The following is a 16,298-nucleotide window of genomic DNA, read 5'->3' as shown; positions in this document are numbered from 1 at the left end:
AGAACAGGATGTGACCAGTGCTTCCAGTGTCTTACACACAAAGTGGGAGTTAGCCAGTGGCAATTGCCTTTTCAAAGTTTATAGCAAGTGAATTTACCACAATGACACAAGAGGCCTGGCACACCAACAAGCTATAGGTAACAACAGCATCTCTCCCAGCCCTGACTGCACTGAACCTGTAGCTGAAACCCCAGGCATACGGGCACTCAGAAAAAGCCAGGCTGTTTTAAATACACTGAACATACAGTGAGAAAGGGCAGTTCTACAGCTCACGTTAAAAGTACAAACTTGGTTTTATTTTTGCCAACACCTTATTTTTCCGTGTAACCCAAAGTGACCAGCTCTCCTGGTTAAAAGTAAAGGGGTAAAAAAGTACTCACAGCTGCAACCTCATTTCAGCAGAACAACTTACCTATCCAGCACAGCGTGACCTCTCCCTTCACAGCACTATCTGTGTCACCCTCTGCTGACCTGAAAACCAGACCTGGAAGGACAACACGCAACATCAGGCACCACTGCTCCAGCCTCAATGATTTATTAATTTCAAGGCAAGAGTGAAACACTCTTTCAAAATTATTTGAACAAAAAATCCTCAGTCTCATAGATAACATGATTTTTCGATATGTATTTCTTCTCTCCAGTAAATATCATTTATGATGCCACCATTCTTATTATCCTTACTATCATCTTTCAGTGAATGTCCATCTACAAATTCATTAACTTTTTTGAGACAAATCACTGGCATCCTAATCTTCTGATTCCCATGAAAGACTCACTTTCAAGATACAATTGCAGCTGCCCCACACTGCCAGTTACTGTATCATACACGTCTTAAAATTCTGTAATCAGCATCCACCAGGTGCCGTATCGCATTCAGCACACCACAGTCAGTCAATACAGACATCCCCAAACACACCAAGGCTGGTTTTGTCAAATGTTTTATTGAGTGTAGACATCTGGAGTACTGTAAAACATGCATTATCTGTAGATTCAAAAAGGAGCAAGCCACATTGTCCTCACTGTCAAACGTGTCAGGCTTGGCATACATGATGGAGATTAATGAAGTATCATGAGAGTAATATGGTTCCTGAAAAGCTCCTACAATTTGGAGTAGGGTCTTAATCGTTTGAAATGCAAAGCTGTTCACATTTAGTGAACTTGCATGTTCGCTGGAGGTGCCATATTTTAATTCAAAACAAACAAGAATAATTTCACTGGGGGGAGGGGAGGTTCCCTAGGTAGAAACTGTATGCTTTTTGTTTCCAGATATTCCATCCCAAATAAAAATTCATATGCTTTTTGAAGCAACACAGTTTATTTCTGAATGAACAACATCTGATATTCATTTCTTCTTGGGTTGTTGAGGTGTATTAAATTTAAAGAAGATAATATCTCCATCCTCCACAATGTAATTTCTGCCTTGTTGTCTGTATTTTCCAGCAGCCTGTAAATGGAACAGACAAAAGGAAAATGGGTTATTTCATTAGACATTTTACAGTCTTTTCAAATGGCAATTATTTAAATACATTTTGGTAAAGAAATGGTACTACTTCAGCTTCAGAGATTGACAGTAACAATACTCCTCAGTTTGACATCACTTGGTTTTATGTACATATAAAATATATACAAAAGTAATTTAACCTCCACTGGATCTGTAGTGCTTAAAATGCATCTGCATTATATAGTGGTAAACCCTGTAAAGCCTGGCAAATCTTAAGATCAAGGACACTAAAACAGCTCAATTTTTTTCCCCTCGCTTTCTTTTTCTTCATCTGAAAAACCTGCAGATGGCAAACAGTGGTGGCAGGAATATAAAACAGTGTTGCTGGAAAGGGTGATCAGCAACGGTCTGCACAGCTTTTACCTCTGATACCTGAACTGATACCTGAACTACTTTTGAGTGGCTGGACGAGACAGCACTGTCAAAACTAACGATGGGAACACGGTGCAAAAGTCTCAACTGCACATGCCTCGTGCTTCGAGTGTGGTTCTCTTGTCTGCTTGTGCCCAGATAATGAAGGGCTGAGGAGCACAAAATGTAGGCTCAGTTTTTTGTCAGAAATCTCCTTTAGAAGAAATTTGCTTCAGAAGGACAGACAGAAGAGCAGATAGGCTGTCAAACCAGGATACAGGAGAAGGCATAAGGACCAAAGACATGAAAAGGAAATTCATTATGAAAACGCTGTACTTGAGGAGAGCAGAAAATAGGCAAGGAATGTATTAAATATCAGTACTCTCTGCATTAGAATTTATTCTTATATTTTTCTACCGTTATCTCGTTGTAATTAAACCTAGTATTACAGAGGCTGTGGCATTAGGACTGACAGGCTGGGCGGGAGGTGGTCTGTTGAAGCATTTATCTTAAAAAGTGTCTACAATATGGAAAAGTTGAGAGCTTCTGCTTTAGTTCAATAACCATTCCTGTTTTGAAGTTTTCTCTTGCAGGAGAAAGTGCTTCCATGCAAGACCTCACTGTGCCATTATTCTCAATGACACTATCACAGTGGTGGCATCCTAAGATCCCATTACAGGAAAGCTGTTAACTAATGACCTTAGTTGCTGTAGAACAGATCAGATTAATGGTACACAGTTAACTTAGACACCTTTCTTTCACGAAACCTGCTCTGTAAGGAAATGTATTTCCTCATATTGCTGTCTAGAAATGTAGAGGCTCGACAACCTTTTTGCTGCCATTCCTTATTTAAACATTGTCCCCAGTGATGCCAGCATATGGAAAACTGCAGCTTAGATAACCTCAACAATAAATATATAGTGAAACAGTAATTGACCTTACCCCATATGATACTATCGATAAACAAGAAGTAGTATCTTGCAAATGTTTTTATATTTCCCCTGGAAATCTGTTTAGACTGTAAAAGGTTTCCTTTCAAGTTCTTTCCTTTGAAGATTCTAATAATGCTCAAAGTCAAGAGTAATTAGACTAATTGATGGCATAAACACTAATAAAACAGTGCTGTAAAAATCATCAGCAAGTGTAAGCTGCAGGCACAGGTACAGAGACATTTTACAGTTGAATGCATTTATTACTCACAAATATTTGTAGAAAAAAACCTGACCTCCACAAACTAACAACATAGATTTTTTTAGCAGAGTAGTGCATCCTGTCAAAGTGGCATAGACTTCTTTAATTAAATACATTTTGACACACTAATGTAAGTTTATGTATTTTTGTTACCAGTTTACAGTTAATTAAAAGTGACAGTGTTCCTTTAAATTCTCTAGAGACCATTTAATCCATTTCCATTGCTATCAGAAACACTGGTTGAAAAAATCAATACCCATTTGTGAATCTTGAGTATGTATTAAACAAGACACGTCTAACCAGTTCATTTGCACTTGAAAGCAGCCATCTGTAGAAGCCAGCTTTGCCTAAGCAGATATGATTGCTAATAATGTGATATCCCTGTAGACTACAAAGCCCACACAGAGCTATTCAGTGTATAGTTCACAGCACTGGCATTAAATTAGTTATGCTGTACTGGTGTTAAACACACACAAAATCAAACTTAAAAATCGATCAACTTGATAACATACAAAGCAAGCAACTATTATTTCAGTTGACTCCTCAAAGCTCCTAAATTTAATTTTGAAATTTACCATCAATATAAAAGTAATTAGTATTGTGTATGGCATGAAACATTGTATTAAATGCAAATTAGAAAGGACCAGAGGAGTATGACACTTTATTCTAAGAACAAGGTTTTTTTCTAACCTTGATTTTAAAACTAAGTAACAAATGCAAATATGCTTGTTGCACAGATACTTTGTAACAATAAAAATTTAATAATTAAATATAATTTGAGCATGGAAGTTTGATTTTTAGAATCTCACATTGTGAAAAGCAAGTAAAAATATACAAGTAAAATACTGATTAATTTAATAGGTGTTAACTGATGCAGCTTCTCGGGGAAAACATTCATATTCGAGCATCAAAAACTGTTGCTGGCAAAATTTGAATCAGTTACGTAAAGTGGTTTCTGAACTGCAGAATATTAGATTTATTTATAGCTGTGGTTTCACTTTACAGCTACAACTCTACTTCCCTTTTCATAAAGCAGTTCACATGTCTCAACGAACCAATTATACGGGATTTTTTTCCCCTCACTTCCTGGGGTTCAAACAAACCTATTAAAGTCCCGCTGCTCAGTATGATCTTCCTTAGTGATACCACTGAGAATAGGCTGAATTCGAAATCATAGTTTTGCATACCTTTCAAGCTATCAAATAGCAAACAATAAAGCTGAACCTTTTAAATTCTTTAACACATTATAGTGTGTAGGAACCTTCAAATACTGAGACTGAGTAAATCAAACTAATGTGCTTTGTAATTGCAATTTTCTAAAATACAAATCTTAAGAACACGTCAAAAATGCCAAACGAGAAATCAAATGTGTAGGAAATACAGGGAAGTTTCTCTGCTTAAAGAAGGTGGATATAATGCATTAGCAACACAGAGAAGAACAGCTTCTCTTATAACATTTATTTGCCATGTACAAGTTAATTTCATACTTAATAACTTCAAATCAGATATAATTTGTCAGCTCTAAAAGGGCACAAGTTTGGGCACCCAAGCAGTCTCTGCCCTCTAGTGTTGAGAAAGCAGATAAAACTCTTCTCGATACAAGTGTAACCACAAAGAACCGTGAGCTCAAGAAAAAAAGTTTTTCATTAAATATCTTCACTGTCTATTCAGCAGACAGTAGCCAGGAAAATTTACCTACCATATTTTGTGGACTCACTATTACTGTCCCTCTGAACGATCAAAGTAAGGCATGGCATTTTTGAGTAAGACATCAAAGGCCAATTGAATTAAACACTGAAATGGTAAATTTTAAGATCCTAATTATGCTTAGCAGAGCCTAGAAGTGGAACCCATTAATACTGAAAAAAGGGGTATATTTTTATAATATAATAATTTCTTAATCATTTGCATCTGACATTTGTAAAAATCTTTATTCCAAACTCAAAACAAGATGACACACTATTAGAAGAAACAGATTTTCTGCATTTCTTGATTTTCCTTTCAGAAGTGATTAAAAAGTCTGCTCTCTCATCTTGCAAATCTGATTTTCCAAAAACAAGCTAAATTTAAAGCTTATTAAATTCTGAATAGTAACATGTAAAAAGAGAGAAAAAAACCTAACACACTAGTATAGCATTTGGTCTTGTGCTGATATTCAGTCCATACACTGTCGTATCTTGGATACTAAAAGAGTTGCATTCCTGTCCAGTAAGTTGGTGCATTTGAACTCTTTCTTAAGTAAAAGATGAAAATAGATTTTTGTCTATTGCTAGAGGTGACTGTGAAGATTTGCTTAGCATTAAGAACTTCTTCCCAGTGAAAAAAAGAGTTGAAATGGAAAAATGGCACATATGGAGGAAGGGAGTAGAAAAGGATGGGGAGCTCACCTTGACAGCAGCCTCTGAACCTCCTTCTTTAAAATCTTCATATTTCATTACTTCAGCCATAATGAATCCCTTTTCAAAATCTGTGTGAATCTTCCCTGCTGCCTGAGGAGCCTTCGTCCCTTTCTGTCAAAGGAGAGACCAGAAGAAAATTAATTGCATTTAAGAAGATTGATTGCAGGAAAGAGGTTTCTCCTTTTTTATATGCTTTCAAGATCTGCTGAAACTTTGTTTCGTATCAGCTAAAATGTCAGGCATACAGCTGGGTGATCCTCAATACTGGGACACACAGACAGACACCTTCGTCACAGATAAACCAACCGATATTAAAGAGCAGCAGCTTTGTTTTTCCTAATAGGTATCAACAGCAGTATTGATTTTGATTGTGTCTTATTGTGAGATTCACTTCGATCTCTAGCTTTCCACACTGAAAGATTTTTAAACAACTTTAAAATCTGAATTACTCGGGACTTTTACTTACATCCAGATAATTTCAACTAAATGATAACATTCACTGGCGAACCAAATTTGCACTGAGAAATGATTTATGGATCTCAAGCCTTATACATAACCTTATTTTTATTTCAGAATAATTTTATTAAGTTTGATATAGAACAAACTAAGTATTCTTACAAAAACATCAACATCTGAATCACTAAAAAATAAAAAATCACAGGCAACTATAAGATAATTTAAGTTTATGCAGTAGAGGAGAATGCATTATAACTGCATGCTTCAAATTACAAGGACATACATTCTGTGCACATACAACCATGGAGAGAAATTTGAGAAATAATGGTGACCTAAAGGCTGCTTAATAAAGCATGTTAAAGTGCTAAGGAGTCTGACACTGTAAAGCACAGTTTTTACAATAAAAGATGTATTGGGTTAATATGGCTACTCACTGATGCTTACCTGACTAAATATCTTTGCACATTAAATCAAAGATACTTACAATCAGTCTTAAGATAAACCAGCTTTCAAATTTTCTAATAAAGAGCAAGCATTTCTCCTACTGAAAACAGTGGAGTTTCACAATGTGCTTTTAAAAACTACAGCAGGACTCAGAAAAACAAAACTTCTGCTTTTATATTATTTTGGTAGCTATTTCAGGGACTTTAGCTAGCAGTTATCATGTAAAAGAAGATGAGAGGAGAAAACTAAAAAAAATAAACACACTTATAAGAAAATAAGTTTAATGTGCTAAAACACATACACAAACATCTGTAGCAGTACTATTAAAAATATAAATTTACAGGAAATTATGTTGATTAATGAAAACAAATTAATTCCATTGAATGAAATTAAATACAGCACTGAAATTCATTGCACAGCACTAAATACACTGATGCAAACAATAAAAGCTCAAAGACAGAGCTGCATCTCCAAAAGTTGACATTACTGTAATTTTTAAGAGTTTGTAACTACATGCATTTCAAAATATTTTTCAATATTGATCTTTATATTATAACATATTTACATTCAAAGGCAAACCACTACAGCTCAGCTCTTACTGTCCTCTGGGAATAAATTAGTTGATCTCTATGGCTATAATCATCCTACATCAATATTTAAAATACATAATATCATTTTCAGCATTAAATAAGTTCCCAGATAAACATACAAAACTACCAAAATAAACTAGGTCGAAATAGTAAAGTCAGTAAAAGACCTGAATTACTGTATACTGATTTTAGGTTTTTGAGCCCAACTGTGTATCCATGAGGAATATAATGACGTTATATTGCTTTTATTGCTGAAAATGTAATCCGAGCAAAGCAAAGGAGGAATGAACCATCCGCAACCCAAACAAACTTAGTGAATACAAAATGAAAAGCAACATCAATTTCACTGCAGACAAACCCAGTCACACAGATTAAGCAAGCACAATACTGGTACGTCTTATCTCTGACCACAGGAGGAGGGTAGACAGATTCTACAGGATGAAGAAATTCAGACTATGTAATAGGCAGAATCAATTGTTACCTGCCTCAATCAATGCAGCTCCACTTTCACTGTTCAGCAGCTCACAAATAATTAAAGTTATCCTGGACAAAAACCTCATCTGTAATGACTAGCTAACCGCCACCATGACAAACTTCAAAGTCAGTGATATCAATCTGAATTCAATAGTGTGGAACTGGATATAGCTGATGAATAAGTATGAATCTTACCCTGATGGTCCATGCACGCACTTCATCTGGGCCTGCAGTGAAAAAGTATTCTAGTTGGAGTGCTGCATATCCAGCCTTAATGATCTTTGCTAAAGCACTGAAAAAAAAAAGAAAAAAAAGAAAGAATCCAATTCATTCAGCATATACACATAAAACAGCTAAATGCGCCAAGTAATCAATTTACGTGGAAAGATATCACATATTTTGAAGATACCAGGTCTACTTTTTAAGCATAGCAATAATTGCAGTAGCCTTTTACTTTGAACTCTCTTCAGAAGAACCACTTTTTTACTGCAGAATCATAAATATAGTATTTTGATTTGTTTATTTGGCAGACTACAGAAACATGGGATAAATTTAAATCACTCTATCAGGCAGCACTTTTGGTCTCATGCAATTTTCAGGACTCCAGGTCATGAAAGCATATCTGTTTGACTGAAATTCAATATTGAAACAATTTATTACAGTTCTTCAGAAAATTATGGCAAAATTTTCTCCACCATCCTCATTCCCCATGGATGACGAAACAGTTTTGGTGATCATTCCTTCTCAAAAATATACATAACTAATACCTATGTTATAATTAAAACACTGTACAGAGATGACAGATGACAGTTAAAAACTTAATTTAAAATAAATCTTTTCACTCTGTCTCATGGTAAAGAAAGGAGAAGATTCTCTCTTTATAATGGTAATTACTCTGTCATTTATTATTCTATCAGCGCAAGCAATTAAATTACTGCAAGGAAATAGTTGATAATAAAGTGTAGGGAAAATGAATGCTAATTAACCTTTGTGTCATGTTCTCTTCCAGATACTTCTGTTTCTCCTCAGCACTCATATCTTGCAACTTGAGTTCCAAGGCCCCACTAAAAGGAATGACCAAAGCACCCGGGTCGTGCTTGTCCACCCACTCTTTAATTTTTATCAACCTGTAGACAACAAAGGGCACAACATTATCTTGTAGTGCATGCATGGCTGTACCACATTCATTATTATCAAGTAGCACATACATATTCATAAGAATTGCACGGATTTATGATGCCATCTTTTTGTGTATTGCTTTCCAAGGTCAAGGCATTAACAGGCAGCAATTGCTTCAGGTGTACTCCATTAACATTTCACTGTTTCTTGGTTTCTGTTTGGCATTTAATCTATCAGAAATAGGCATAATTTGGGACAATAACTAGGTGTTTGGTAGAGGTTAAATACTTGCAATCTGAAATGTATGAATAAAACTTTCTGAGAGAAAAATGTACTTCCAAGAGTGATATTTATCAAATATGGTAAAACTGAAGGCCTTCAGTTTTTCCTGAGTTTTTTTTTTTCTTTTTAATAAAATAAAAAGGCATCTCAGTAGCTGGGGCAGCTGATATTAACAGATAGAAAAGAACACCATAAACTCCTATATAGCAAGTCACACCCTGCTTTTTCTGGCTATTGATCTTGGAATATGCCACAGCTGATGAATACAGGGCTGTGTTTCTACTAGTTTTTCCCTTCTTTCTACTGTTGACCCAGGACAAAGCTTCTGGATATTACACTATGATTATTTTTAAATAAACAATAAAATTTCCTGTTTCTCTTCATCTTCAATAACTGGCAACATCCATAGTCGTTTGGTGTTCATCCTTTTTTTAAGTTGAATGAAACAACAAATTTAGAGCTACAGTTGGTAGTTTTTCAATGTTCAATATCCTATTAGAGTTAAGCAAAACTGGCAGCCTCCTGGCAGCCAGGAGGGCCAACCATGTCCTGAGGGGCATCAGGCCCAGCATCACCAGCCAGTCAAGGGAGGGATTGTCCCGCTCTGCTCTGCACTGGGGCAGCCTCACCTGAATATTGTGGCAGTTTTGGGCATCACAGTATAGGAAAGATATTAAGCTATTAGAAAGCATCCAAAGGAGGACAACAAAGGTGATGAAGGGCCTTGAGGGGAAGCCATATGAGGAGTGGCTGAGGGCATTTGGTCTGTTCAGCCTGTAGGAGACTGAGGGGAGATCTCATTGCAGTTACAATTTCCTCGTGAGGGGATGAGGAGGGGCAGGCACTGATCTCTTCTCTGTGGTGACCAGTGACAGGATCTGAAGCTGAGTGAGGGGAGGATTAGGTTGGATATTAGAAAAAGTGTCTTCACCCAGAGGGTGGCTGGGCACTGGAACAGGCTCCCCAGGGAAGTGGTCACAGCACCAGGCCTGACAGAGTTCAAGAAACATTTGGATGATACTCTCAAGCACTCTCAAGGTGTGAACCTTGGGATGTCCTGTGCAGGGCCAGGAGTTGGACTCAATAATCCTTGTGGGTCCTTTCCAACTCAGAATATTCTATGATTCAGTGAAAGCTTCACAGCAAGAACTGGTATTTAAAAAACCTCTAAACGCAGGCAACACATTCATGACTTCAAGTACTATTTATTTTAAATTTAAGGGAGACATTTATAAACTACCTGTAAAGAGTTCCCTGTTATTAACAGGGCACTATTTCTGAACAGATGTGAATAGTAAGAACGACAACTCTGTATGCTCAGTAAGCAAACACAGGAGGCATGGGAATACTTCCTGTACACAAATAACCAAATTATAAAACGGTGCTTTGGGTGCCAGAGATGTTTCAGACCTGAAGCACCCACGATACAGCACAGGGCTTTATGCTTGCTGAGTTCTTTTTCTTAGTCCTGCTAATCTGCAAGATTTAGACTAAGGTTTTAACTGCTATTATACTAAAGTGCTTTGCAACTGTGGCCTGCAAACCTTTAAATAATCAATGCAAATGTCACTTCAGAAAAAAATGAACTGAACCACAAGTTCATCAACACACATTTGTCAAAGAAAATAGCAGGGGATCAGAGCTATTATGAGATTAAGTGCATGGCCCACTGAGTAGGGTTTTAGATAGGACAAAGAATATAGAAGTTCACTCAACAGTTTTCACACGTTTGTTATATAAGGCTGGTCTTCTATCATTTACTTATGTAAATACCCATCAGTGTTTTTCAATCCTCATTATACTAATCTTTTTTCCTCCAGTTACCCAATGAAAATATAGTCTGGTATCCAGGACTGATATTTAAACACTACTGCTTTCAGAAACATCTGAATTGAAAATCACACTTCAGGTGTGTTTCTGAATGTAACATTTAACAGCACTTCTAAAACCAACATTTGTAGTTAACTAATTTATTTTGGCTAACAAACTGGGTATCAAAGTTCTGAGCTTATAAATGCCAACTTTATACAGAAAATATATCTCAAAATGAATCTAATATTCATAAGTGTACTTCAACATTTGTGCATACATCCTTTAGAGATTTCTTTAAGGAAGTATCTAACATTCGTCTCTAGACTAATTCAATAATGTGCTAAGTGAAAGACAGAATGAAACATGCAAACTTGAAAAAGTGAAATGAGCATGAAAGTAATGTCAAAAATTGGATTCAAATTCTGTTTGGTAAATATGGTCATCATAACTAATAAACTAAGAACTATTGTGGAACAACAAGATAAGAAATAATTACTTTGGCTAAAACACCAATTCAGAATAATAATAGTCTTAGACTGTCATTTTAACAGCTTTTCTATTGAGTCCTTAGAGGGATTATTTGCATTCCTCAGGTATTCTATTGTACGATTCAGATGAATAAAGACTTACAAATCATTCCTCTACCGCCAGTGTGAGACTTTGATCCAGTGAATACACCATTGTACCTTAACTATAATTGGCAAAAAACCTGACAGTGTAGAGCATCACAAGCTTAATAACAAAGGAGAATATCTCAAAGTGTTGACAGATGATCTTCATAATGCAGGAGCAGAGCTGGTACATTTTAGCAATAAATGAGCACTGAGGTCTAAAGGTCTCTGAAGTGACTGACATCAGACCTGCTACAGCCTCACTAAAAGAATAAGGTACTGCATCCCACTCTGTACAGACAGATTCTCTGCCAGAGTCTTTCACTTTTGTGACTTTCAATGTCACAGGAATTACCAAAAAGTACCAGGGAATTCCCTTAAAGGTGATAAAAATAAATAAAACAAAAAATGTAAACACTCAAATATAAATATTGATATATTTCAAAATTACATTTTCCCCAAAGCGAAAGGCTTGACTAATAATCAATAAAATAATAGTGCAAATTTGCTTTCCTATTAGGGATAACTAAGTGTGCTAAACAAAACAAAATGGTCTTAGCAAATGGTAACAATTAATGTCAAAGTCTGTTTTACTTGAGCACATAATTTTTCCAAGGAAATGATGTATGTCTGTAAAAGGACAGCATTAGTAGACTTATTTGGGTCTTTGTTAAGATAAGCAAATCCTGGAGTATCTCTCCATTATTTCATGCTATACTTGAAAATGAATGATGAAGGGTATTGGATTTTAGGCTTAGAGAAAAGACTTTTGACACTTTAGACAAAAACACCACACACTAAAAAATGAAAAGTAAAAAAGAAAAAACCAAACAAAACTGCCCAACCGTAGAACTGGCAGCACCAATGACCATGATTAACAGCTGAAACTACTTTGAGAAACAAGTAACTACTCGAGATGAAAAGCCTTCTTCACAAAGTAAACTGAAAACTGTGAAAACAGTGTACACATGAAAAGCAATTTAAAATACCCTCTGTCCCAATTAAGTTTCCAAAAATGTCATTATTAGTGGAGTTACAACTAAATTCTGATTATACAACATAAATCAGAAAGAAGAAAGCTTATTCTAGTACTACTCAATAATAATAGCAAGGGAACTCTGACATCCAACAGCTTTTCCCTACTGAGGTGGCTTGGTTCTTCCCTCCCATGCAGAGAGGAGGAGTGTGCCAACAGCAACTACTGAGGGTTCCTGAATTGAAATCTGATTCTATTCGCCACAAAATGGACAAAATATCCTTTCTGAAAACAAAATACAGACCCAAGAGACAGCAAGACATCCATTCATTCTGTGACGGCAAAAAGAAAATCATATGTACCACTGTGTAAAAATCTGACACAAGAACAAAACCAAGGCAAGTGCAAAAACATACTTTATCAGCTTGCAAGTGAAGGCAGCACTCAAAATCCTGACAAGGAAAAACAGCAAAGAGGAATTCAGATGCTCCCTTCCACCTAACAGTGTTACTGTTATTTGGTAAGGAGTATCAGAAGCATATCAGCATATCTACTAAACAAAAGGTGCCAGCGAGTTCAAGAGCAGAAGGATCAGGACAACTACCAGAGTTAACTCCTGATAGTAAATCAGAATGCAGAAGACTTTGGAGAAAGGTTTAAAAATGATGGCACTCATTGAGAAGGCCAATAAACAAAGAACACCACAAAGGGGAGATGTACAGAAGGGGATGTCTTTGCTTTAAAATGGTGATGCTTGCTGAGGCAGAAGAAACCAAAACCTGCAGCCAACCAAAATAAAAAGGTACAAAAGTTGCAGAATGTACATTAACTACAAATCAATATTTGAGAGAATTTCACATGAGAGATCCAGCTGGGAACAGAGACAGAGTTCAGATAGAAATCTGAAGTAGTGATGGAAGAGAGAAGCTGCAGAGAAAGCTTAAGCTCGGTGGACACCTGCAAGACAAGATGATCTGAAAAACTGACCCCTGAGAAGAAAGGTGATTTGTGACAGTATGCTTTTGTACAAGCAGGACCAAAAAAACCCCCATCTAACTCATGGAAGAGAAACAATTGTTTTTCTGTTCTGTACCTGAACTGAGTGGAAAATGACAGAAACAGAAGAGCATGGCAAGGAAAAAGAAAACATCAGGCAGCACAAGAAGGAAAGAAACAAATGTAGGTAAGATCAAACTAAATTATCAAAATATACAAAAGACTCAAAAAAAGATTCACAGATAGGAGTGAGAACAAGAAGACCTAGAAATTCCAACAGGCTCTTCTTGTTGGTAGTTCTGAGCAATTCCAATTTTTAAAACCTTCCAAACTCAGTGTGTTTAGTGCTTGCAAAAGTTTTCCATATGTGTAGCCTAAGCCACCTTTATTTCAGTTTAAATGCATTAGTTAAACTGAGCCTGTAGGCTATGAACTGAGAATACACACTCCCTATTTTTTCTTAAAACTTGAGGTCTTTTTTATTTTGAGCTTTCCTTGTAAACCACATACGACTTCTAACTTTGAACCTTTTTTCTGGAATCGCTCCAATTGGTCTAAAAGTTTCTGGAAGCATACATTACCTAATGCACTCCTCAGAGCTCTCAATAATAATGTCTTACAAGCACTAAAAATACTAGAGGATTAACTCAACTTTTCAGGCGATTCTCCTGTTTATTAAACCTAGTCTAGCATTTGCTTTTTTGTGACAGCACTGCAACACTATCTCACGCTCAGTTTATAACTTACTGTGTGACCCTGCTTGGCCAGCTATTCTTAATACTATGTTTGCATAGTTGATTATTCCTGCATAAAATCTTTCTCAGGAATTGCACCGTAGCTGCTTTTTTCCTAATGATTTCTTCTATTTCTTGATATGCTCCTAAATTATCATTTTGTTCTATACATACATGGACATCTCCTAGTTTGGGGGTCATCTACAAATTTAACAAGAATGCTCACAATCCAGCTCATTAATGGAAATACCTACCAGTATTCAACCAGCAGCCACTTCTGCAGCACTCATAATGAGATATTATTTGTTTGGAAAGTGTATCACTGATAACTATGCTCTATGTATTATCTTCCAACCAGTCTTGCACACTCAACTTCCAGTAGTTCCCATCTTGTTCAAATATTTCCTATCTTGTTTATGAGAATGTTGTAAGGCATCGAAACCTTTAAAAGGCTTAATAAAAATCCCAATATGTAGTAAAGTATATTTTTTCACTACATGCAAGACCATTAAATTTATCACAAACAAAATAGTAGTCACATGACAATTTAGACAAGTCATAAACAGACAACATGAATTCATGAAGACTACTGGGTTGCCTTAAGAGAATTAAAACTTTGAAGTGTTCCAACATTTTTCTTTAAATCAAAGGAAAATACATTGACTTTAAAATATCTTGTTTCTTCTTCCCTCTGTGGCTTTCTTTTGTCTTTTGAAGCCTCATTCATTATCCACAAATTATCAATATGATGATGAATTGGGCAACAATTATTTTTTTTGCCAGGTCTGAAAACTGTGAGGACCACTAGGTTTAGATGATTTGGTGGGATGGGAGAGGAAAATCTAATCTACCTAAGCATCCGTATTGCATGACACAGCTCCTAGGTGATGTCCTTCCCTTCTATTCTGTGAGCATGCACAGAATCCACAAAGATCAGGCCCCACTGTTCTCAGTGCTGTACATATGTATAGGTGAATATGTGTATGTATTCATACATAAATCAGAAACATGCACAGGTTCAGTTAGCTCTCGTGCCAAATTTCTATAAGTAACAAAGAATGGAATGGTAAAAGTGACACGGTACTCACTCTGCTGTATCAGAGTACCATGCTGTAACTCTTTATTGCTACCTGCCTCTCTTAGGGTATCCCTTTCTTCTTGCACTACAAAATGAGAAAAGATGACTAAACAGGAAAACATTAAGGAACAAAAAGGTACCTTCTTCCTCACCATGACAGTTTCCTTTTTACGAAAATCACAAATCTACAGGAGGTTTGGGAGTACCTGTTACAGACCTTGGCAACCACGTTTCAAATCATCAGTGACACTTAGGAATTTATATTTTTATTCCCTGTTCCCAGTTGGCCAGATGGAACACAGTAATCCTTTGATTTCAAAAGCCCTTTCCCAGCCCCCACTTTCTAGTAACAGTTGAGAACAAACACACTGCCTCCACACACTCACTGTACTACTGGGCTGCTCCCTGGCCAGGAGTGTCCTCTCAGCCCCTCAGGAAAAGAGCTTCAGGGACTCAGCACTGCATTTATCCTGAACACTTTAAGTTCCTTGATACCTGTCAAAATCCCCCCCCCCGTCACTGCATTCAGACGGACTTTACGAGACCAATGTGGAGAACCCGTCTCACACGTCAGATGTCATATCTCCCAACACAGGCTGACTTGAGCCTTGAAACATGCTGTGGAATAGTCTTTAAAATTTTTACTACAACATTTTTGGGGACTTGTAACACACCCCATGATCTCAGGAACCTTATGACAAAATGGATATATATATAAAGTATTTCATTCTACTAGATCCAGATTCCACAGTTTTTAACTTCATTGTAATTTCAACTTACACTGTATCAAAAAAAAAAATCATAGAAGTTCCTGATCAACACTGTCATTTGACATTTATTATAGATGGGTTTATAACTTTCCTTAACATTCTCCTTTGAAATGTAAGTAATCCCAGGTTCTCTGCCTCATGTGCGTCAAAGCAAGTTCTTCCAGGGCCTTGATCTCTGTTATGGCCATTATCTTAAATCCCCTATAATTCTGCAAAATCATTTGTTAGATAGGGTGACTAGTATTGCACCTATTTTAGTTCATGTTGTATCCCAGATTCTAAAGAAACATTTTCATAATGTGGACATGAGCTTCTCATCCCATTCCTTATCCATCCAGATGTTACTCTTGATTTTCTGCTACCAGCTGCACATAGAGCAGGGACCCTACCAGCACTCCCTGCATACTCAAACTGTTCACCAACAAAAATAACCCAGCAGAAAAGCAGGTTTGGGAGGGAGAATTTAATTCTTTCATATCTCCCCTCTCCCACCCTTGTCTTTTAAGATGGACCA

At 36.5% G+C, this 16,298-nt stretch overlaps 1 protein-coding gene across 1 annotated transcript in view; it reads right to left on the bottom strand.

Moving 5' to 3' along the window:
* Nucleotides 1-922: 922 nt before the first annotated feature.
* OLA1 (Obg like ATPase 1) overlaps nt 923-16,298 on the bottom strand; it is a 98,388-nt gene continuing 83,012 nt past the window's right edge. Inside the window, exons 8-11 of the mRNA XM_064660808.1 lie at nt 8,393-8,533; nt 7,602-7,698; nt 5,431-5,553; nt 923-1,444 (exon numbers count right to left, since the gene is read on the bottom strand). Of these exons, the coding sequence (XP_064516878.1) occupies nt 1,343-1,444; nt 5,431-5,553; nt 7,602-7,698; nt 8,393-8,533 (463 nt within the window). The 3' untranslated portion in view covers nt 923-1,342. The remainder of the gene's footprint in view (nt 1,445-5,430; nt 5,554-7,601; nt 7,699-8,392; nt 8,534-16,298) is intronic.

Source organism: Pseudopipra pipra, chromosome 7, assembly GCF_036250125.1.
Source record: "Pseudopipra pipra isolate bDixPip1 chromosome 7, bDixPip1.hap1, whole genome shotgun sequence".
In the NCBI taxonomy this organism is placed as follows: Eukaryota; Metazoa; Chordata; class Aves; order Passeriformes; family Pipridae; genus Pseudopipra; species Pseudopipra pipra.
Note: the sequence above shows the minus strand (reverse complement) of the source record. Positions and strands in the feature narration are given on the sequence as shown.